Below are 26,210 nucleotides of genomic sequence, written 5' to 3' on the forward strand. Positions count from 1 at the left end.
TGATTCTATTCCAGTGTTTTAAAATAGTTTATAAGAGCTGGTATAAGAAAATGCTTATAACAAATGTTTATGGTTTCAGATACATTATTTTTTTCTTTTAAACTTTTGGAAAGATCCAATGACTAATAATACTCCAACACACCTCCTCGTTTATTTAATGGTTATTACAAATGTAAATAATGTTTATCAATAAGAATATTTTTATAAGGTTTGAAAGTGAAATTTATTAAACATAGTATCATATTCTGTTTGTTACTGAAAAATAAAAACCAGAAATCTCAGTAAAATTTTTAAATATTATTTTCACTCTTCTCTTTTTATTTCTTATACTGCTTTTATAATTGATTTTGTACTGCAGAGTATCAGAGCTTATTATTTATAACCCATCATAATATGCAGCAACTATTATTATTATTTTTAAAGACAAAAATATTGTCCAGAGAAACAGAAAAATAATTTTTAAATTTACTCAATTACTTTTTGTTTTAGGTACTCAAATTAGTTTCCCAATCTGCATTTATACATAAGTCAAAGAAAAATTATGACTTTCTAAAATTCCCAACAATGTTATTAAATTTACTGGAATTTTAAAAGATAAAAAATTTAAAAAGTGAGGGGGAAAAAATACATAATTTTTGAAAAATCTAGTTGCTTGTTTATTGACTTATTCAACTTTTAAATTATTTTATTAATTTAAAAGTGTAAAAAAAAATTTCTAATTCAAAAAATAAAATACTAATATTCTTTTTTGCATACTATTTTTAATTTTGCTGTACATGTGTTAGATTAAGCACAATATTTACAATGACTGTGCTACTGTCGTATACACATTTGAACTAATGAAAGTTGTGCTGCATATTGAGTTTGTAAATTCTACTACCAGGTTAGGATCTATGAGAAAAACACCTAACATTTTATATTAATAACTGAATTACCTATGAAATAATGGGTATTCAGCAAGTACATGTAGATAGATGTATGTAAATACATTTTTATTCCTCTAGCAAAAAAGTTTGTATGAATTCGAATTGCAAAAATTGTGTGTCAATATTATGTACTTTTATTATAAATTTTTAAAATACTATTTACACTGTATTTTAAATGCTAGGGTGTGAGATATCTGCATAAGCAAGTTTTTTTTTATGATTAACATTATATTTTATAATTTATTTTTTTACCAAACTTGTTAGTATTTTAAACACAAACTACATAAATACGATTTTAACAAATCTAGACTATCAATTATTAAAAAAAAAAAANCTATATCGCGATGCAAAACTGACGATATATCACGATATATAATTTCTAATATCGCCCAGTCCTACTGACAACACCAGATGTTTGGTCTTCTAATTGTATACTGGACTCTATTAATTTAGATAGATGAAGGTAAAAGAAGAGTCAATAATTTATTAAATGCTTGATTGTTTGGGAATTCATTTTATTATCCAAATATATATTTCTCTTATGTGGCACCATAAACTCTATTATTTGTTAGGAACATAATAGTTATTATTCACTTTGTTAGGGTGTCTAAAGTAATAATTTAAAGTGTTGAACAGGTTAGTTAAGTCAAATATTTCTTTTAGAATAATGTTGTATTTATATTGAAATAAAAACTTAGTGTCAAAGTAATTACTTAATTTATTTTTAATCTGTTCTAAAATGGCTATAGAAATTTTAAGCATAAATTGGTGCCGCATACTGTCACACCAATTATTAGTGACGAAGCTTACCTTTTTCGAGAAATAACATATAAATTTATATTTTATACAGACTCAAGTTATGGTTTGAGAGATGAAGTAGTACAGCATTGGGATGAATGAGTTTATTTTATTTTTATCTTATTAGAGACGGAAATAATTTTAATACTTCTGCCTACTATACGCTGAAATGTTCAAAACTCATTCTTACTATTGTGATTTCAATGGCTGCAGGACAGATTTTTAGTAACAATTGAAATTCAATACATAATACAATTCAACTCATTGATATATCGTGGACATCTGTTAAAAATAATGAAAACTGAAATCGCGGGCAAAATAAATTTAGATAATATAATGCTTAAAGCTAATCAAGGAGCTAAGATTGGAGGAGGGGTTGAAGTTTTGGTGTGCATTTGGCTTGTTTACCATTAAATTTGATATGTTGTACAAGATAGTTTCGAAAGGTGGTTAATGTTTTAATATTATTTTGAGCAGCTGCAAACAAGAGCGCAAAATACCACGCTTTTTGCGAAATTTGATAGGGTAAAAAATATTATGATTTAATTTTCTTGCTTTTCCAGACTTTACTTCCTCCTGTATTTGGTAAGATTTAGTTTGTTTTAAATTTAGAAAGGAATGTAAATATAGTAACGAGTAACACATTGTAAATCTAATAAATTTATTTCAAGCTAAAAGTAAAACTAATTGAATACAATTACAGTTCAGCAAATTGTCATTTACTTTTTGCGTCCACCTCTTTCTTTCACTTGAAGAGAAACAATTGAATTGGGGGTGATGTTGTAAAATGCCAAAGAGTTAGAATCCTTGATAAACATACCCTGTGAACAAATATATAGAAACATTGATATAGTTTGTGTCTTTTTGAAAGCAACATAGGTATCAAAGTTCATTTTTTAACATGAAAAAAAGCCCGTTTCATACTTTGTGATTTATTTAATTTTTTTAAACTTGTATTTTAAGCTATAACCAAATTATAAAATTTTCTGACAATACGCTATTAAAAATTTTGTTTTATTTATACATAGTTATAAGTCAGTGATGTGATTGACAAAAACACAAAAAAGAGGAAGTTTATAACTGTAGTATTAAACGTGCAAAAGAAAAAATGATATGAATTCAATAGCCAATCTGATAATGATTACATTATTATCTATTCAAATAAATATAAATAAATGGTAATTATGTTCTTAGATAAAATCTTGAATAAAATTTTTTTTTTTTTTAATAATTTAGATAACTTTGAGTAATTATGCATAAGCAGGATTNGATTATTATTTATGCACTAACTTCCCTTCACACTTTTTCTAGGCTTAAAACTGTCAATACTATCTAAAATAGCTCTGGCGTGTTTAAACATTTTTTTTCATTTTGAATTATTTTTCAGCTTTTTCTAATTTTTTTTGTCAATTACTGATTTTACCACATTTTTCTTTATTTTCCATTACCAAAGAAATCCAGCAAAGACTTTTGTTCCAAAGAAGATGCTCTTTTTTGAGCAGCCATATCACTTATTCTTTTTAAATAAATCAACTGAACTAGATCAACATCATTTTGACGTTCTAGTCAATATCTAGCGAATTGCATGCTTTTAAATGAAAAGGTCCACTATCTTGAACTAGATCACCTACTTTTTCCTCTTTGTCTGTGATTTTCAGTAACAATTTCATCATTTAAAGTCCTGGGTAGTTTTCAGTGTCTCGACAACAGTCTAATATTTCCTCTGCCGTATAATGTGGCATCTTTTCATCCGGAAGATCTACTGGTTCAGAAACTTCAGTTTCGTTTGTTTTTCTGTTAAGAATTTTATTCCAAGATTTAAGATTCCAAGCACTGTAATCACTAATCATTAACCATAAGTGACAACTACCCATTNTAAACATTTTTTTTTCCAATTTTAAATATTTTCTATTAATTTTTTTAAAACTTTTTTTTCATTTTGAATTATTTTTATTATATTTCAGCTTTTCCTAATTTTTTTTGTCAATTACTGATTTTACCACATTTTTCTTTATTTTCCATTACCAAAGAAATCCAGCAAAGACTTTTGTTTCAAAGAAGATGCTCTTTTTTGAGCAGCCATATCACTTATTCTTTTTAAATAAATCAACTGAACTAGATCAACATAATTTTGACATTCTAGTCAATATCTAGCGAATTGCATGCTTTTAAATGAAAAGGTCCACTATCTTGAACTAGATCACCTACTTTTTCCTCTTTGTCTGTGATTTTCATTCAAAATTTCAGTAACAATTTCATCATTTAAAGTCCTGGGTAGTTTTCTGTGTCTCGACAACAGTCTAATATTTCCTCTGCTGTATAATGTGGCATCTTTTCATCCGGAAGAGCTACTGGTTCAGAAACATCAGTTTCGTTTGCTTTTCTGTTAAGAATTTTATTCCAAGATTTAAAATTCCAAGCACTGTAATCACTAATCATTAACCATAAGTGACAACTACCCATTCCCAAATTGTAGAACTTCAGCACTTATCTATTCATAAACTCCTTCTGCATTCCAACCATTGTAGACTGTCAAAATGAAGCTCGCATTCTTGGATGATAATTTTTAGTTGAAGAGGGTTAAAGGGGTATGTAGGTTTTACTGTATAACAATACATGTATGTATGGCTACTATAAGAAAACTACTAAAAAAGGTTGTAAATTAAATATGGTCTTTAAATGTTGTGGATATTAGTTATTCCTCTAAATTTAGAAATATTGTCAATAAGTTAAAAATTTAAAAAAAAAAAAAAAAAAAATCGGAGATAGTTCGGATAATCGGCGCTCTACTGTATTTATACATAGTTCAAAACTCATGATTCAAAAATAATCTTGATTAGAGTACAATTTTGAAAAACTAAAATTTATATTTCATTACACTTAAAAAATAATGAACATATGCTACAAATCATTATTTTAAATTGGAATAAAAATCTTATACGTCTGAAAGAAAATTTAGAGAGGAAAAAATTGCTTAGGAGAAATAGTGGCTCTTCATGAATTTTCGCCACCCATTTAAGAGAAAAAGAAAAGGGGAATTTTAGGAATTAATTTTCTAAGTAACAGCATATGATCTCACCTCAAGTTGAAGCTTTTGTTTACCAGGTGGCATTGCAATTGATTCATGAACCTTAGCTTTGATAACAGACACCTGCAATTATAAAGGTAGATATAAAGAACATAGGAAATTAAGAACTCTACCAGATATTGATAAAATACATGGTTAAAAAAATGAGTATAGAAAAGAGGTTTAGTCACGAATTTTTTATCCATTATAAAACAAACACTGAGATAGAAAATAAACAGAAGCTAAGTTTCTGCCACCCAAATAAAGTCTCATTATTTATAAAATTTGCAAAATAATTTGCAAATTGCGAGGATTCAATGCATATTATTGTTCCATGTGCACGTTAAAAAAGACAACACATATTTTTATTATTTTCAAATCGTAATAAAAAAGCAATGCTCTGCAAAACCCAACAGCCCGTTGTTTCAGTAATAAGCTTCAGGACTAGTTAGACAAAACATTTAAAGTTTTTATAAAATTGAATTTATTGACAAACTGTTTAATACTTTTTAATTGTCGTTTTGTTTGTTTAACTTTTTAAGCATTAGGTAACCTAATGCTATTTAATACTATATTGGATTTCTTTTTAAAGGATGCCAAATGTAAATTTAGAGAAAGTCAATTTTATTTTAGCACTAAAGCAAACTATGATTAAATTTACATTCAGTACAAACTTAATCAATTATTTCTCATGGGACCATTCATTGTGAATGATAAGTACAGGAAAATGATGAATACTGGTCAGCATAAAATATTAAATAATGACCTTAAAAGTAATAAAGCAGTAATGGACTTGAAATTCAACAAAATTTACGATAATAAAGTATTGTAATTAAAAAATATGTGCATAAGGCAAAAATATTTACAATGCAAAAGAAAAATAAACAAATTTAATAACTGATTTGTGACAGGGTTCCACATTTTTTGTTTTTATCTTTATTTCAATGAGGAATAAAAGATATTTATACAATTGATGTGCACTATTATTTTTTTTAATAAAAAATATTAAAAAAAAAATTTAAATGGTTAGGCATTATTTATTGCTTAAAATTACTACATAAATGTTTTTCGGATAAATTAGGAGTGTAGATCTTTCGTTACTTTGTTTATAGTAAAATATACCATATAACAGAAAGACATAAACAATCACAAATAATAATGATAAAAAAAAGGTCAGAAACACTGTTCATATATAACACGGCTAAAACCAAAGAAAAAAGATTTAGAAAATCGACACAAATGCACTTGATGAAAAACAAAATCATAGCATTAATAAAATATAAATCAATTTTCTTTGTTGTCAGCAGCATAAAATTAATAAAAGTCATAAAGGTGTTGTTTTCCTATAAAAATTTTTTTGTATCCTTAATTTAAAGCCATTAAACTGTAATATTTAATTTGTTTGATTTCTTAATGAAGAGTTCAATGCAATTCTTTGATATGACCTTATTATGATACATTTTAAGATAAACTTATTGAAATCTATGTCCAACATTATTAACCATTTTAAAATTATTGCCTCTTGGTGCAAATAACTTTTACACACTTGTATCCGCACGGATTTGTAGCGCCACCTAGTATAACTTGTAACACTGAGAGTGTGTGTGGAAGCAGAGCTGCAACGAGCTACAAAAAAAGCTCTCTTCCAAATAATACTAAATAAATATTGTGCATAATTTACAGTCCACTTCTTTCTATTTATTGAGCGAGTTTACATTTATTTCTACTCAAGACTTAAGTAACATTGACAGTTAGAGATATGTACCATCAACTGAGAACCCGGCAGACATCATCTCCAGAGATGTTGATCCTGATAAACTTTCACAATGTAGATTGTGGTTTGAAGGACCAAATTTCTTGTGTAACATCCAAATAGAGACATTCCATCCAGAGTTATTGAAGATGAATTTTCTAATGAATTTAAACCATCTAGTGACTTCAATTGTTTTTTTAGTGATAATAGTAATTTTCTTGATAAATTTCTGGAAACTAGTAATAATTATAGCAAACTCATTCGTGTATTAAGTTTTGTATATAGGTTCATCGATAATTGTCGGAGCACTTATGACACATCAACTGGGTCTTTGTCTTCAGATGAACTTAAAAGAGCTGAACTGAAATTGGTAAGTTTAGTGCAGAAACGGGAGTTCAGCAAGGAAATTAGAAATTACAGGTGAAGTTTCAAAGCAGAGTAAGGTAAGAAATTTATGTCCTTTCATTGATAAAGAAGGTCTCATAAGAATAGGTGGACGTTTGTCCAATAGTGAATTGCACTTTGACAAAAAATTCCCATTATTGTTACCAGAAAAACATAAATTAACAAAGTTGATAATTATTAGTAATCATATTAAGAATTTACATGTTGGACCTCAAACATTATTGTTTATTATAAGGCAAAGATTTTGGCCAATCAATGGCAGATCTATTTGTAGAAAAGTAGTTCGTGAGTGTTTGTCGTGCTTTAAAGCTAAACCAATAACTTGTGATCAACTTATGGGTGATCTACCCAAAAGTCGTGTGAGTCAAAACTTTCCATTTGCCATTTCAGGTGTGGACTTTTGCGGTCCATTTACAATTAAATACAAGAACCAACGGAAAGGTACTTTTCAAAAAATTTATGTCGCGATTTTTGTATGTTTCGTCACAAAAGCGATTCATTTGGAGCTTGTGACAGAGTTGAGCTCTCAAGCATTTATAGCTACATTAAAGAGATTTTTTTCGCGTAGAGGAAAAAGCAGTATTCTGTACTCAGATAATGCGACTAATTTCGTTGGGAGTAATAATGAGTTACAGCGATTATTTAGCTTAGTTAAAAATCCTGATAAGAGTTTATGTAATTATATGAGTCATGAAAATATCAAATGGAAATTTTTGCCACCTAGGAGTCCGAATTTTGGAGGGCTCTGGGAAGCTGGAGTGAGAACCTTCAAATATCATCTGAAAAGAGTAGTGGGTGATAAAAAATTAACTTATGAAGATTTTTTGACTGTAACTATTCAAATTGAGTCAGTTTTAAACTCAAAACCGCTTACCCCATTATTTTCAGATGCCAATGATTTGAGCATTCTCACTCCAGGCCATTTCCTGATCGGAAGACCGTTCACATCAATTGTTGAACCAGATGTAACCAATGTATCTGATAATAGGTTGAGTTTATGGCACAAAACCACTAAATTCGTGCAATTAATATGACACACTATTAGAAATTACAGTTAAAGAGTTAATTATAATTATAGTTAAATTATTAAGAACTTAATTAACTTCATGCCCAATGTGATACATGCAAAGATTGCATTAAATGTATCAGCCTGTTTTTTTAAGTGAAAACATTACATTGCTGTTGTGATTTTAATTTGTGATCAAATTTGTTCAGGGGTGATTGTGGGATTGAGTAGAAAACCCTGAAATTTTTATGTGCAAAAAATCGATATTAATTTAGATATCATACATGTTTCATATTTAACATAACTTTTTAAACTAGCATTTATAATTAAATTACCTACTAATGCAGACACCTTTAGAGTAACTAATTCGAGAAAAAAACTTAAGTCTTACAAGAATCACGATGTTGGACTTTAAAGTCACGCAAATATGAATTGCGATATTGGATTTTTCGCATGAGCAGAAATTGGGCATTGGATTTTGAGCTGAATACGAATTGCGATATTTGATTTTAGAAATGCGTAAATACAAATTGTGACGCTGGATTTTTAAATAACAAACAGGAATTGTGATGTATGATTTATAAACTGCATGAATACATACCGCAACACAAAGGTTTTAAATCAGGTAAATCCAAAAATTGATGTTTGATACTAAAATAACATGAATAAGAATTGCAATGTTAGCAGATTCCAGCACAGTACCACATATAAAAAACCTGCCAAACCAAAAGAATGAAATTGGTGAAAGAATCGCGTAAGACGTAATTCTTCATGTAATTGACAAAAGAATTTAAGTAAAAGTCTTGTTAATGAGATTTAGAAAAACCCTCTAAATTTTTTGGATTATAAGATTTTGATTCAAGAGAGTCTGCGAACCAATGATCTTGAAACACACGGAATTCAGCGATATTTGAGCAAAAATAGCATGCCCTGGCTTTTAGTTTTTAGACACGGAAGAATGATAGGAAAAACCCAGAATTCTGGGGTATCCCCGGAATACAATCACCCCTGTTTGTAATAAAAATATATCTTTACATTTCATTTTTAAGCAAAATTATTTATGTTTACTAACAAATCTTAACAGAATCATAAGGGGAATGTTTGGATGCGGAAAAGGGGACGCAAGCTGTCAACTGTGATGTAAAAAAATGTTTATGAAGACGAATGACAATTATGATGAAGTTATTATCAGGAAAGTGACTGCCCCCCTAACTCTAGTCCAATCAAAAATTAGTAAGCAACATTACTTTACTTAGTGATCAGGATGTAGAAAAACTATATTTACTAAGTAAAAGAAATTTAGCAGTAATGTTTTTTTTTAAATTATTGAATCCTTTATTTTTCTCTTAGAAACTAATATGCAATTAATAATCATTATACCTTCACTGCACTAGAGGATGGAGGGCAGAGATTGCGACTTCATGTACCTTTCACAAGGTTGGCAAGATTCTGCCGAAGTGGTTAAAACCACGGGTAGAAACAGGCATGGCAGAAACCCTTATCTGCCACATTTGTGGCAGAAACTGGCAGAAATTCAGAAAATGACATAAAAGTACTGAGATTGACATACAATGGATAACAATTAAATGTTAAACAAAGTACATTTTATTTACAAAATTATGAACAAGAAATTTGAGAAGATTGGACTAGCAGGCATTGCCATCAAGGAACAAGAATGATTTGTGAAACTTTCATCTATTGCATATTTTTTAAAACCGGACCACCATGTAGCAGCTGGGGTAGTTGACAGGAAAAATAAGTTTCAGGAAATGGGTCCGATTTGTTTTATATAAATATTTGATATACTGCACTCTTTATAATTAATATAAACAAAATAATATATATTTACAAACAATGAATTAAAAAGTTTGTTACAGTTATATGGAGTTACATTTTTCAGTTTACTTAAACAAAATGTCATTAAGCAATTACTAGAACTAATATAGATGTATTTTTAGTTTCGGCCAGCAAAAAGCCAACCATGACCTCTCAGGCATAAAGAATTCAAAGGCAAGGCAATCCCCTTAAGTCCTCTAATCTTAAATAAAAGCAATCTCCTTAAAAGATTATATAAATTGTGTATAAAGAAAAACATCAAATATTAAAAAATACCCTGATAATTTATAACATCTACTTTAGAGCTCCAAAAAAAGGAACAAAAAAGAAAGAAAATTACTGTTTTTATGTAAATGCATTTTGATGATAAATACAAACTGCAAGGTGTATAGAACATCATCATATTACCTGTAATAGGAATTTCTTGCAAACTTAACTTTCCACTGATTTTTTTTCTTTTGTGAAAGTAGTGAAGAAGTAACAAGGTTGTATTTCTGGTTCTCACTACTCTCAATCTTCTGAAGAAGCGAGACATATTTTCTTAATCAATGATTTTTCACTGTAATGCTTTTAACCAGATAATTTTTTATATAAAAAAATACAAATAAATTAAAATTAGTGATTTTAATCATTTAATTTAAATGGTAGACACCCTTGATTTCTTTACTTATTTTAATACCAAATGAAGCAAGTCAATTTATTTATTACTAAATCTCTTCACCAAATTTTTAGCAAACATTTTTTGCTTTAACAAAAAATTTGGTATTAAGATACTTTTCCTAGTACTGTGTGTGCATTCTCTTTAGTTTTTTCTGTACTGTAATAACCTAAATAAATTCCTCTCCAAGTTGGCTCAAATCTAATTATGAATAAAGAAAATAGAAAAGGTATATTTACCATATCCGTCAACGGCAGAGTGAATGCTAAAACTTGACCATTTAATTTCCATTCAGGTTTCTCAGCAACCATTGGAACTTGAACTCTGAATGTAACAGGACCCTAAAATGTTTTACAATAAAGAATTAAATTCAACATAAGAGAGAGTAAAAGAGTAAATGTTCTTTGTTACAGGGTTAATATTTATAAATTGCAACAGATATTTGGCTTCAATATTTTATTCAATTAGAATATAAAGCATTAAGTTTAGCTAAATATTTGAAACAAAATGATAGGCCTATTGTTTTACTATGAGAAACATTTTCTTTAGAATAAATAGAAACAAATTTTAATACATTGTATGCAAATATGTTGGTAACACCTTTTAGTAGCTCTAGCATTTGTTTCTACGAAATACAATCCATGTAGCACCATTTGTGCAACAAACATTACAAACAATGCTTACTTACATTAGGCTAACACCATCCCTCTACTCCTAAGTTTTTTTTAAATACCCTCAAAAAACAGATAAGACAAAAAATATCATATAATGTGTTAAAATATTTAGAATTATTTAACGAAGTAGAAGTGCTAAACTACAATTAGTCTTTTTTTTTTTTTAGCATGCCTTTAAATGTTTCGATTTTTCTAAAAGTATCTAACTTAATTTGAAGGGAAAAAAAAAAAAAACTAACATTTTAAGTGAAAACAAAATTATATATTTCACTATTCTTTGTTATGCCAGCAGCAAAAATCAAATAGCACTACTTAAAAAAATAAATAAATAAACAAAATCAATCAACTTAGAAAAGCTTAGATAAATAATTAATGTTTAATTATTATAGCAATAATTCTAGATTTGCAATGACACTGGGTCCAGAATTATCGTAGAAGTGGTAATGTTCTGTTGTAGATGTGCATTTTTATGAAGAGACATTATCGTGCGTATGTATACATTTAAATTAACATGTATGGCCTTAAAATGAAAAATCACAAAATAATAAGCTGCTCCCTTTAGAAGGATGACGAAATGCATTTTAAATATGATTAAAAAAATCTTATAACAATAAACATTAAGAAATTTTATGTAAAACTTAATACCAAGAATTTTTTTTTTAACAGTTATAGCATATATATTGTACTGTTTTTCTTTCTCCCCAAGCTAAAGTAAATACTGAATATTTTACAATAAAAAATAGTAATAGCTTCTGTTTTTCCACAAAAGCTAAATCTCAGGGATGAGAGTAGTCAGAAAGTAAAAAAGAGGAAATTCAAGAATTATATATATATACACACACACACACAAATTTGACAAAAAACTGCGATTTTTAAACTTGTAAACCATGTGATTATAAATCCCAAAGATTAATTTTAAAATTGTATGAATATAGGAATATGAATCCTGATATGAAGCTTTTGAATCACGTGAATATGAAACTCTATATCTAATTTAAAAAACGCAACAATACAAATCATGTGCGTAACTTTTAGACCACGTAAATACCAGGGATGAGAGTAGTCAGAAAGTAAAAAAGAGGAANAAAATCGATGTTTGATATTACAACCGCAAAAACGAATCCCGACATTGGATTTTAAGTTCGCATGAATATGAATCGCTACATAGGGTTTTAAAAGGGAGTAAAAACAAATCGCGATATTGGATTTTTAAATCTCGTAAATAAGAATCACAATGCACGCTATTTAAATCGCCCGAATAAGAATCACAACATTAAACTTTTTAATCAGGTAAATACAAAAACCGATTTTTGATAATAAAATCGCGATTTTAGAAATGCATAAATACAAAACGCTATACTGAAATTGTAAATCTCGTAAATAAGAATCATAATGTATGATATTTAAATAGCGTAAATAAGAATCGCAATGAACAACTTTTAAATCAGGTAAATACCAAAATCGATGATTGGTATTAAAATCGCGTAAATAAGAATCGAGATATTTGCAGAACATGGACTTGGGATTTCAAAAAGGCTTGTTTGTATTGCTTTTGCTTAGGCATAATAAATAAAAATTTACAAGACTAATTGAATGAGCAAATAAATATTTTCACCACGAAAATGCAAGCTATCTGGCGGACGGATAAAAATGCGGAAAATCTTATTTCTGTGCGTAAAAGCAGAGAAAATAACTAAAATAAGTAAAAATGCAGAAGGGTTAGCAGCTAGGACGTAGTTTGCATTTTCTGTTTATCTTTGAAAATCGTAAATAAACATAATTATTTAATTTCAACGACTAAATAAAAAAAAGGGGGGCGGTATCTATAAAAAAGAAAATAAAAAATCAGAAGCTCTTAGAGAATCGGAGTTTTTGATAAAAAAGGCTGAAATTTGAGAGGCAAAAGCGGAAAAATCTCATCCATGTATTAAGGTCAACCAGTTTTATCCCAAGAAAATGCTTTTTAGAAAAACTTCAGAGGTAGGATTGAGGAATTCAACACTTTCGCTCCACAAAAAATTAAATTCCTCATAAAATATTTAAATTTGTTTAAAAAAATTTTCTGCGGAAATTAGCGGGAAAAATCTGAAAGAAAAAAAAAGCGGAAATTCGAGGAAGAATTATATCCTTTTAAATCTAAATGAAATAGTTTTGCAACTAGTTTTTCTTCTTTTCTGTCTTAATTTCATCCTTGCTTCAAAAATGAGTAAGAAGAAGCTTTTGGATCGAATGCTTCGTGTTCAACTTAAGAATGTCTAGGTCTTTGCCTTGTAGAGCAAATTCCCAGTTTTGGCCCAATCAATTGTTTTTGCAGTTTCAGTACAATTGTTTACGTATATTAAATCTCAACATACAGTCATGGCCTACTTATACAATCGTTTTTGGGTTACAAGCTTTTGCCCTGTTCACTGCAATATAAAATACATAGCAGTTCTAATAGTAATATAAGAGAAGCTTACCATAATAATTTTATTGTATTTCATTAAAGAATAAATAGTGAAGTTTCATATGATAAAAAAAGTTTTAAAAACATCAAAATTTAAACGAATCATGATGGGCTTGCACAATAGGGAAGTACTCGCCAATTTATTTGCTTGCTAGGTTTAATATCCTTGATAAAAAAAAAATTTGTCCAGATTTTTAGCTTTTTGTTTTGATATTCCTGAATTTTTGTATATGAACACCCCATTTTTTAAGAATGCAAATTTCTAAAAACACATGAATTTAAAAAATTGAAATACTTACATTTTTGAGCCAAATATTTTTATTTGAAATAATAATGCTAGTAGAAATTGCAAAATTTGATAGAAATCAGAGACTGTCTACTAATCATATACATTGTTAGTAGACATAAACTACGAATACGACGCACATCAAAATAAATTAACTTGTAAATACAGATAGACTGCAGCACATCTACCGTAAATGATTGCCCTATTTTGCTAGCATATAGCCGTCAATAATTTTTCTAAACACTTGCATATGTATTCTTCTAATGTTCAGGATTTTGAAATTAAACAGGGTGGCCACTCCAATCAGATTTCAAATTTCTCTGATTTTTCCAGATAAAATTTTTAAAATTTCCAGGTTTTTGCTTCTTTTTTCTTATACAGTATAGGATGTGTACAAGAAAAGTGTCTATATTATAAAATATTTTATTCAAAATGCTATTTTTTTTAACATATCTTGAAAAAAATAATTTATTTTGATATTTTGGCAAGATTTTTTTATTTCTTCTTTAATGCTTCGGTACAAAATTTTGAATCAGAAATCATATATTGACCAACAAAAGAGTAAAATTAAATAATAATATATAGTTGGTTCTTTATAAAATCTATCATTATTCAATTATAACCAACTAATTTTTGAAGAATTTTATAAAGTTAAAAATACAAAAACATTTTGTCAAAATAGAAAAAAGAAATTTACCACCAAAGCATCGGAAAAAACTTGAGCCATAAATGGATTCAGCCCAAGGACAGAATTTAAAAACAGAAACTAATATCCTAATCTGCTTTTCCACCTCCACCAGAATCTTTCCTAAATTGCACAGTCCCACAGCGATCAAAGATTTCTACATTTGTTTAGCAACTGTGAGAGCATTTTATGTTACATTCAAGTTTAACAGAGCTGTAATGGAGCAAATTTTGATGCAAGCAAAGTATTGCTAAGTTGATGATATTTCAACTGTTTGGAGATACATTTCTGTTTAAAAAAAGTGGGTATAATGGATTAAATAATTTAAATAAAGAAAATTAGTAAATAATTTAAATTAGTGAAATTAAAAAAATTATCAAAGAAAAAATTTCCAGCTTTTCTTTAAAATTCCCTGATTTTTCCAGGCTTTTATCCAAATTTCCCTGATATTTCCAGGTTTTTTCCAGTATAAAAAAAATTCCCTGATAATTCCAGGTTTTCAAGGTGGGTGGCCACCCTGTTAAAGATATTCTAATATTCTTCAAATAATCAGGAAATATTTTACCTTATTCTTTTTTAAGAACTCTTCTTCAGACAGAAGAGATTCTTCAGTCTTCTGTTTCTTTTGGGGCGGCTCATCCTCGGATGTGGGGGTAGCAGAGCTGCTTCCCCCAATCAGAGGCTGTGTGGCAATGGGAGGGGGAGGAGCGACGATTTGCATGGATGGTACAAATGGAGTGCCAGGAGGTCCAATAACTGGGGGCATGGGTGGCCGAGGGATAGCTAGAATGGAAGGAACCAATCAAGATAACAAAAAATATATTTGAATAGCATAAATAGAGTTTCCCTTTTCTTTAAAATCTTTTTTAATTTTCACTTTTCCTTTATTATATTAGAATATTTTTATTACTACAATAGTTCCCTTTTTACAATTCATAGTAAGTAAATTAATTGCAATTTTACTTATATTCAAATTCAACACAAATTAGAAATGCATCACATTTCAAAATGGATGGAATAAAATAAGCAATGATCCAAAAAGAAAAAAAATATGGGATCTCACATACGTACAATGTAGAATTTGAAAAATATGGAAGCTTATTTTAATGAATCAAAATTATAATTTCTATGAATAAAAAATATGCTAATAATAATTCCCTTTTTGACATTACAATAAAATTAATAGAGTTTAAATTAGAAATAGAACTCAATAAAAAATTAGTATTTTTTTAGACTTTAATTTTTTAATAAATTAAAGCTAACGCTTAATTTTATCAGGAAACTAATTAACAAGCATATTTAATATGAATCTACTGTTGGAGAGGATATCTTAAAAAACAATGGAATTCGTTTTTTGCAAAAGATTTGATTCTTGACCCTCAAAATACGGCAATAATTTCAGAAGCTTTAATTGGAGAGCAATTTAAAATGTTTAGATTTCTAATGTTATTTTATTCAGAAAAGAAAAAAGATTTCTAAAACAAAATTATAAAATTTTATTGATCTTCTGCAATTATTAGTCTTTAAGCCTAAACCAATTTTATTTATTACAGTGGAAAGTCTCATATCCGGAATCGTCAGACTTTCGGTAAGTCGATAATTAATTTAAATCAACAACGTAAAAATGCATGTGGTTGCTTTATATTTGGAACTTTAGTTACAGATTTTCACAAGGTTTTTAAAATATTGATATTTTAATATGCCATTACGACATCCCACGAATTCCAAATCATACACATAATTTCTTGATCCATTCGATTAGGAACGATACCACAGTGAATCCACGTGGTTTTGACCATTGTTTTTTCAGTGTTTGTCAAAGTAAATTTTCACTTGGTTTTTAAAACCTCAATGTTTTAATATATCATTTCGTTTGACCAACTTCTAAAAATGCATTTCGCTCTCAATTATTGACGATTTCCCCGTGATCTGACAAAGATTTACGATCAGATTTTTGTCAGTTAGCGCTACCAATTTTCATAAATATTTAATGATATTTTTTCATACACGGGGAATTTCGAACCACAAATTTGTAGAATTACTTTTTGATGTACTAGATTTGTGGCAATTTATTTCAATAAAATTTTCAACAGCCTAGGATTTCCACAGTCTTTAAAATTTTGTTTTTATTTTTAATAAAATATTATTACGGCCTGCAAATTCCGAATTGCACTTTTGAAGAATTACTTAATGACCCGCTTTAGTTGTGACGATTTCATCTCAAATTTACTATTTTCAGTATGCCTTACTCTTATAAATAAAATAACAAAACAATTACATTTCATATTAGAATTGGCAATAAACAATATAAAAAAAAACTTTTTTTTCTATTTCAAGACGAATTTCTCTTTGAAAAAACTTAGAACTTCTCAGCACACCAAACTCAAAATATTTTTATCTACTGACTCCTTAAGCGTTTTAATTAAACTTCTAAACATTTCCCTGATTTTTCAAGATTGATTAAATTCCTTGATCAGGAGGCACCCTGTTCTCAAAATTAAGAAACTTACCAATTTTTTACACAAGAATTAGAAAAACTTTAGATGAATTTCTTTAAAAAAAAAACTACTTGAAGAGTGCTGTACCTAAAAGATGAGGTGGTGGAGGTCCAGGAGGTGGAATTGGAGTCAATATCAAACCCTGAGGAGGAGGAATCATGGGTCGAGGTGGCAAGATGGCAGACACTGGAGGCATGGGTATAGAAGGCATGGGTGGCAAAGGAGGCATCACTGTAGCAGTTGCAGTTGAAGGTGGCATAGGCGGTGGTTGTGGCTTAGGAGTAGTAGTTGTAGTAGTAACATTACTAGTGGATGGAGTAGATGAAGTTGTTGCAGCTGTGGTGTTCTGTGGAGGAATTGTTATGATCTTCACGAGTGAAGCTGAGGATACTGCAGATGGCCCCAGAGTTGAATCTTGAGGCTTTGACGGTCCAATCCTTTCTTTCTCTTCATCAGGCCTGTAAGAAATATCAGCTTATCAATATTCTCATTATAAGAATTATCAGGCATCAGAAAATTAAGTTTTGTATTCATAAGTTTAAACCTACCTTGTAATATCATTGGAAAAAATATAAAATTATTTTTTAACTAAAAAATATGTAAGTTTATTTTTTCATGGTTTTAGAGTCAAAAGATTTGATGAAAATTAATTAAGTTATACAGCATGAAGAGTATTTATTTATGACAGTTTGAGTCAAAAGCAATAACAATGGAAACATGTTCTCAATGTCAGTGGCAAAAATGTTTTTAACATTGATTAGATTTATCTAAAAGAAAAGAAAGAATAGAAACACTCACAACAATCCTTTGATTTTATGAATCTGTTGAATCTGCTCCTCAATTGTAATGTTTGCACGTGCAGCTCTGGTGGCAGCCTCCATGCTGGCAGTGTGTCCATCCCAGGTCACTTTCTCTGGACGTTTCTTCTCTTCTTCACCAATCTGAAAAGAATAGTTTTAATCTTTCTGAAATTGTTTCTTTGAAAAGACAATTAATCATCTTTTTATTATTTTGCGACATAGAAAAGTTAAGTCAAAACATACATATTTGAATTAACTTCAACCAAAATCTAAACAAATAACTGTTTTGAGGTACGGGTTCATAACAGAATCTTTTTCCTTGCTTCAAACAACTAAACTTGAGGTATATATTTAAAGAGAAAGCAAATTAAAGAGGATAGTGCATTGCTAGTCATGTATTTACAGTAAATATGGAGAAGCACATGGTTTCAAATGAGTGGCTAATTTTATTCTAGAATATATATATATATCTGAGTGTAATATAAAAAGTTCCAACAAATCTTTCTATATTATTTCTTAATTCGTTATTTAAAATAAAATTTGCTGTTCATATAATTAGTAATTCCCATCCTCTTCCAGAAATAGATTGTAGAAGTAAATCCCCCCCCCTTTAACACGTTGACTGCCGCACACATTTACACTGAAATCTTTTTCAGGCCACGAGTACCACTGTACAAAGTACTCCCAAAGATATTTTAATATTGAGAGTCTCTGGTGGTCACAAGAATAATATGTCGCTCCATTTGTTTCTATGGTATCATGTCTGTTTATTTCTGTCCGTTGTGTCGCACCTATTTCTCATCTTGCCACTTCACACGATCAGTTTGAATCTTTGCCCAGTAAAGAGTATAGCCAAACATTTTTACCCTTATTCATTGAAATTTTGAAAAGAAAAATGGAAAACTTATTTCTTCGTGAGTCAAATAGCTTCGTGAGTTAAATTTTTACGAGGCTCACAATAATTCTCATAATAAATCATTTTCGTATTACTTTTATAACAATTCAATAGTTTTGTTACTTCCTGTAAAATATGCTTTCAAATAAAAACGAATATCCTTCGCGAGTAGTAAAATAAGCGCCACCCCAATACGGGTGATGCGGCCCGATCAGAAGTTTTGCTGTTACCTGAATATGGGTGACGTGGCAGTCAACATGTTAAGCAAGTGTGAGAACCTAAGAAATCCTTTGAACCTATCTCATGAGAGAATTACAATTAATAGTGTTTCCCTTATTTTCATATGACTTGGAAAACAATGAGGAATACTTGGGAAACTTTTCCCTGACATTAAATAATGGAACACAATGATTTTCATTTTCTTTCTCCTCATTAAAATTATAAAATTAAGAATATTGTGTTTTTCCCTGGCCTATGCCTGCTCTGATTTCCTAGCTCGGCCAGACTTTATACTTTTATATATATGTGTATATATACATTTTAACACTTAATCTTTAAACTGTTAACCACAAATTTAGTTTGGATTAGGACCTGGATACATTTCTGCAAAGAATTTTTTCCCCTTGATGTTATTCAAACAAAAGCATCCAAAAAGCTGAACAGTTTAACAGGATTAAAAAATTTTTTTTTTATTTCTTTTTCATTTATAATTAAATGAATATACACTTCCAACAAGTGCTATGAAATTTCACATGTTGGTTAATTGCATTACACATTCAATGTATTTTCAAATCCAGAATGACGACTTTTCTTCCTCCCCTCTCAAAGGAAGAATGACATTCTGGTGCTACCCAAAGTTTGAGAGTCTTCATCTAAATAAGATCATTGTACTTTCAGAGCCCATAGCTACAAGGGTACAATGCATTACAATTTTCAATCAGTGACAAAAGGAGAAATTGCATAGAAACTAAGTCTGCAGTTAATTTAATTCATTCAAAATGCTATTGTTATAAAATTAACTAATCTTTTGTTCTTAAATTGAAAATTTTTATTGTAAGGTATGAACATATGACTTATTTCAAATGCCGTAGTAAACGTTTAACAGGCACAAAAAAAATGAAGCAAGTTTAAAAGGACTTTATGGAGAGGAAACATGCGCAGGAGAAAACCTTTCTACTGCACATTTCAACCTAATTCTTTTTCCTAGATAAGTTATTTAAAATTTTAAGTATAGAAAAAAGTGAGTTCAAGTAAACCTAGAGTAACTCTTAAGTTTTCAAAATTTTTTTTGGCAAAATGTCATAATGTAAAGATGGGAAGATTTACTTAAGATAACGCAGTGTGGAATGCCATAATGTGTTTCCAATTTGAAAATATTTTTTCAGCATTTGAAAATTGATGGTTTAATCTAGGTTTAACTGAACACATTTTTCTCTTAATTTTATATTTTAAAATACCAATGGATTTAAAACAAGATGAAAGGTTTTTACCATAGTATAGTGCCCTCTTAACATAAATACGTTTTGAATTCGCGGCAATAGTTACCTTTTTACCAATAGCAGTCTCTTCAACACCAGATCCAAATATATCAGTTCTTCTTTCAGCAAACTGCTTGAGACTGCTCTCAATGGATGTTCCTATAAGAGAAACAACTTTCTGTTAGATTTCCTTTCGAAATAATTTAGGGGAAAAATAACATAAACCCTCATAAAATTAATATTAATTAGGAAAACATCAATCAACCATTTAAAGAAGTTAAAAACCAATCTTTCTGCCGTTAAAAACATTATAAGTCAATCATTAATAACTTATCTAATAGACAGTCACATAATTTACGAAATATAATATCAACGTTTGTTAGTCTGCCTTTTTTAAGATTAAAAATTATTTTTGCTAATACAATACTTCTAGTTTTTATTACATTTCAAAATAACTTTCAAACATAAACTCTTAAAATATAATACAGCTAAAGATAAGTTAAACAAGGCTTTATTATGAATATTTTTGAGGAAAAAAAGCATTATATTTTTTCTAAAAAAAAAGTCACAGGAAGAATACTCATTACAAACGCTTTAAATAAATTATTTGATACATGAATAAATTATTAGCATAGATTCGCATTAGATTCCATCTAATGCCTTGGAAATGCAAAGATGGACTTTATAATTTCTCATTTGCAAAAGTTAATGTTGAATCTATAGACAATGATAATACTGATGAATTAAATGAAGAGTACACGACCTTTTTTCGGAGGAAGACTAGATATTTCTTTCGATGGATTTTCGCATTCTGATTATTGTACATAAATAAATTATCTTTTTTTTTTTTAAAGAAATATTTAATATTCTATACTTATTTTTCTCACTGAATTTTTATTTTTTCACTTATTTTCATGCATCCCAACTAAGCAAAGATTTAAGAATAAAGGATTGCTGTAGAAATGAGGTTAAATTTACTAATTAAACTTTATATTTGCTTCCTTTTGCTATATCTATTTTTATTTTACTTTGTTTATTTTTTTGTGATTCATAGTCAATCAAATATAGACGATTTTTAAAAATTATGCTCTGCATTTTCTTCAGTGGCTTATTTTTTTGTGATTCATATTTAATTATGCTCAATCAAATATAGATGATTTTTTAAAATTATGCTCTGCATTTTCTTCAGTGGTTTTTTTTTTGTGATTCATATTTAATTATGCTCTGCATTTTCTTCAGTGGCTTATTTTTTTGTGATTCATATTTGATTATTTAATTATGCTCAATCAAATATAAATGATTTTTTAAAATTACGCTCTGCATTTTCTTCAGTAGCTTATTTTTTTGTGATTCATATTTAATTATGCTCAATCAAATATAGATGATTTTTTAAAATTATGCTCTGCAGTTTCTTCAGTGGCTTATTTTTTTGTGATTCATATTTAATTATGCTCAATCAAATATAGATGATTTTTTAAAATTATACTTCGTATTTTCTTCAGTAGCGTTTATTTGTCCCCCTCTACATCATGACGATTTTTATCAAAATTAGGGGGGAGGGCTTTATCCGTATTTTATGGTAAGATAATTTTACAAAATCAAATATTGTCTAACACTACATTTTATTGAAAAAATCTAAAAGGAAAAAGAAAAAAAAAAGAAGAGGGAAATATTATTTACCATGAGCATAAACTTCTTCTTGAGTCATCTTTTCTTGAAGTGCTTTATCACGTTGTTCTACCCATCTTGGATCCAATAAACCTGCAAAAGAAATGCACACTTTTACAAACCGTGTCAGTAATTGAGACAAGTAATTTATTACGATTGTGTTAGTCTTGAACTAAATGTGTTAGTATTTCATACGAAACACATTTAGTTCAAGACTGTAAAAAAAAAAAGGAAATAATGGGAAAGAGAAGAAAATAAAAATAACCTGAACTGAACAGAGAATCTATTAAAAATGAGGAATTTTGTCTAAACTGAGTTCTAAAAAAAGTTATCCCCTTAACGATGTTAATTTTCAAGAAAAGGGTCATAAAAGTGCATATTTTTTTGGATTTTGTATTTGTATTATGTATTTCATTAGTGCTGCAACTAGTTTAAAATAAACTAAGTATTTACAATCACCTTAAAAATATCCTGGTACTGCCATCAGGTGTGTAAAATGAGAAATAAAATGTTCCCCGGGCAAATGAAATGAATTAGTTTTATTCTTATTGGCGGCTTACTAGTGAACACTCCAGCCCGTCAATATCAAGGGAGCGAGAAATAGTGGGTGAAATCTCAGCCTGTCATTTTCACGGGAGCGAGAAGGAAGCGGTTAAATGACAATACATAATTAAATGAGTTCAATTAAATAAGACATTTATTACCATATAACTTTTTTATTCAAACCAAATTCATTTAAACTCTATTTAAAATTGACTCCTATTTGAATTGTTATGTGATGTTTTCATATTTCCCTTTAGACAATAGAAAATATAATAAATGAAGCAATTTGTTTCTATTTTATTGAGTCTTGTCTCAAACTAGACTAAAACTTATGAATACAAATTAAAAGTAAAATACGAGTGCTACAAAGGCTCAGAAAAAAATTCCCTCACATTTTCCAGATTGATTTCACCAATTTTTGTTGTTGAGAGTATTAATTTTAAAACCAATTCTTCAATTTGTAACATATTCTTACATATATAATATGTTACAAAACACTAACATTTAATATTAGAGTTGAAAATAAACAATTTCTAAAAAAAATATTTGTTATAAGACAAATTTTTACAAAATTAATTGACTTACCAGGACTTCAAACTCAAATTAATTTATTTTTAATGATTATTTTCAGAATAGTAATATTTTCTAATTCTCCGGTTCTTATAAGCAATATGACAATGTCATTTTAGTTGCTTTTGAACAGTATGGACTTAGCTGCCAACTTGTAAAAAACAAAAATAGGAAAACATAACTTGACAAGTAATTTGAACTGACAGTATGTATTAACACCGTTTTTCGAAGCCTTGTCGTCAAGGAAAATAAAAAAAGCCATAGTTTAAGTGGCTTACACTTGAAGCAATGCGATGATTTTAAATATATAGATAATCTCGCCAAGAAGAATTATATGGGCTTTAGAATAGACAAATAACTTATATAAGTTTAAAAGTTATTAAACTTTTTTAAAAATCACCAATTTAGGGAAATATTTTCACCTAGATGGAAATTATCAAGATCACTGCCTTATTCTCAGTTATTGCTCACTTTTATGAGCCCAGGCAATGCAGCATTGGAGTAAGTTTTTAAATATTAAAACATTAAACCACAAACGCTTTTCATTTTCACAAAATTGTGGCTTTTCTCCAAACTTGTTAGATAAATAAATGCTAAAAGAGTTTTTTCTATTTCGATTGATTAAATAACATAAAAAAAGGGTATAGGGTCGATCTTCGTCAGTCGTTTAAGATGACGATCTCATGCATTCAACTTACGTCGGTAATGCCAGGGTGTGTGGGGAACGGCCATTCCCCCCCCCGCTTGCTGTTGGTCCTTTTCGCATGGATCACGACGTCATCCATTATCTGTTTAAAGAGTATTTACGCTTCTGTTGAAGAAGATTATTTTGCATTCTTTCTTTTCGTTACTCATTTGTCCCTCTGTTTGTGAGAGTATGCCTACCAGATTAATATGTTTTTAAAATAAATTTATTGTTGTAGAAACTTTCCACCGTCCTGAATATCAAATTTGCATTAGCCTGGATTTAGCTGAGTCATTGTCAACTTCAATTGGAGAAACTTAAAGGTGGGGTCCATTCCTGCTTGCTATTTTTGCAAAGTGAATTGTTAACTTTAGCAGGGTTCCCATTCAATTTTTTTTTTAAAAATTCAATGACTTTCAAGGACCTAAGATGACATTTTTCAAGGACCTATTCAGTATTACAATTATATGCTAAATTACATGTCAACTAGATTTTACAATTACGTAGAAGCAGAAATTGTATATTTTTAAAACACAGTGCTTATTTGACAACAAAAAATTAAATTATTTATTAAATTTATCATCTAATAATACAAATGGTTGATAATTATATTGCTGTTTCAAATCACTTTGAAAAATTCCAAAAAAAAAAAAAAAAAAAAAAAAAAAAAAAAAATCCAATTGACATAGGATACTAGCCAACATTTAAAAACTAGCATCAGTGAAACTTTTCTTGAAAAATTTAATGAAGTAAATTAATGAAATTGAGTGAATGAATAATGCATATTACATCAAACAAGCATATTATAATTGATAAAGTTCGTGTCATTGCACAGTTATTAAAATATAAATAAGTTTTTTAATATGTTAGATCAAATTTTAGGTTACAGGAAATGTATATAATTAGATAAAATATCAAAATATATCCATTTAACATATCTGTTTCAATTTTAATAACAAATTATATATTTTGTTACTTCAAAAAATGAGTAATGCATTTCAAACATAATAAAATCTATTGTAGTACAATATTTTACAGAAAACTAACTAAGACTTACAAGCTTTATTTTCTTTAAAATATATCCATAAAATGTGAAGCGTGAGTTTTAAAATTTTGTGAATATGCATAATTTTCACTAAGCATAATTTTTAAATCGCATTTATACAATTCTAGATATACTATATATAAATCAAAATTATAAGAAAGGTGAAGTAAGTCTCAAAGATTATGTAAATCATGTATCACAATGTGTGATTTGTAAATTGAAATTGTATTGAATTGAAATGTGTGAAAGCCTCTCATGTTTTATCTTTCCAGAGAGAGAAAGGTTGAAAGAAACCCAGTTATAAGGTGGGCAGTGATTCTCTATCTCAGAATTTCTTGACTAAGAATGCGAAGCTTATTAATATGTAATTGTAAAAATTACTCTTACTAGCAATACCATAAAAATTAGAGGGGGATATTTTTTTCAAATAAAGAAGAAATTTTATTAAGAAAAAATCTATTAAAAGTCCTGCAACTATAAAAACTTTTTTCTTCTAAAAATTCAGGTATTTTTTCATGAAGCTACAATCAAATCTGTAATAAATATTACAGGGGTAAGTAGCTACATGAAATTTAAAAAAAATATACACATATTTTAGTAGGAAAAAATTTACGTAGGGAGCCAATATTCATTGATTTTGGTTATATTTCGAGTTTAGAAAATAATTTGTAATTAAAATTCACAAAAATGAAAAGAAATTTATGCATTTCTTTGATATGGCAAGCTAGATACAAAACTGACTCCTTTCAACTGTTTATTCATTGAATAAGTTACTGCAAACTTTCTAAAATAAATCAAGCAAATACATATTGCAATTTTTGATTTTTAAATTGCTTGAATATTAATTGCGATGTGTATTTTTTAAATCATCTAACTGCGAATTGCAATGTGTGACTTTTAAATTAGGTAAATAATGAGTAAGGATATTTGATTTTATGATAGCGAGAGTAAGCACTGTGAGGCACCAGAAAAAAAAAAGAGGGGAAAAAAACATCTATGAGAGCAAATTACTGACAAAGGCACATTTTCTGTTTCCTTTCCATTTCAATGAAAAAACTGAGGAGTACTTTTTTATTTATTTCCTGACCAGTGATTGAATTCCATGACTTTTTCAGAAATAGAAAATTTCCAGACTTTTACTAGTTTTTGCGAATTTACCAGTTGTTTGCCACCATAGAAGTAAAAAGGCACTAAAAACTGAAAAATGGGAAACTTTGGACCTAAAATGGTATTTTTGGAACAAGATTAACAATTAGAACAAATAAGATTTAATTGGAACAGTTGGTAGCTATGTTAGGGTATTAAAGTATAATTGAAACTTTTAATGTATTTTAATAATGAACTAGATTTACAATTAGATTAGAAACATGCTTTTAAGTTTTTATCAATTAAAATAATCTCAAATTTCAAACTCAAAATACCTACAATTATAAAAAGGAGTAGGTTTTTATGTTATTTTCCTGGCTTCCCTAAATCATTAACACCAAA

The 26,210-nt window shown here is 28.6% G+C and overlaps 1 protein-coding gene across 1 annotated transcript in view; it reads right to left on the bottom strand.

Moving 5' to 3' along the window:
- Positions 1 to 2,368: 2,368 nt before the first annotated feature.
- Positions 2,369 to 26,210, bottom strand: part of LOC107448886 (splicing factor 3a subunit 1) — a 51,055-nt gene continuing 27,213 nt past the window's right edge. The window contains exons 14-21 of the mRNA XM_043038809.2: positions 21,892 to 21,972; positions 20,279 to 20,370; positions 17,837 to 17,979; positions 17,126 to 17,496; positions 15,106 to 15,323; positions 10,689 to 10,790; positions 4,804 to 4,875; positions 2,369 to 2,545 (exon numbers count right to left, since the gene is read on the bottom strand). Of these exons, the coding sequence (XP_042894743.1) occupies positions 2,444 to 2,545; positions 4,804 to 4,875; positions 10,689 to 10,790; positions 15,106 to 15,323; positions 17,126 to 17,496; positions 17,837 to 17,979; positions 20,279 to 20,370; positions 21,892 to 21,972 (1,181 nt within the window). The 3' untranslated portion in view covers positions 2,369 to 2,443. The remainder of the gene's footprint in view (positions 2,546 to 4,803; positions 4,876 to 10,688; positions 10,791 to 15,105; positions 15,324 to 17,125; positions 17,497 to 17,836; positions 17,980 to 20,278; positions 20,371 to 21,891; positions 21,973 to 26,210) is intronic.

Source organism: Parasteatoda tepidariorum, chromosome 8 (assembly GCF_043381705.1).
Source record: "Parasteatoda tepidariorum isolate YZ-2023 chromosome 8, CAS_Ptep_4.0, whole genome shotgun sequence".
Taxonomy (NCBI): domain Eukaryota; kingdom Metazoa; phylum Arthropoda; class Arachnida; order Araneae; family Theridiidae; genus Parasteatoda; species Parasteatoda tepidariorum.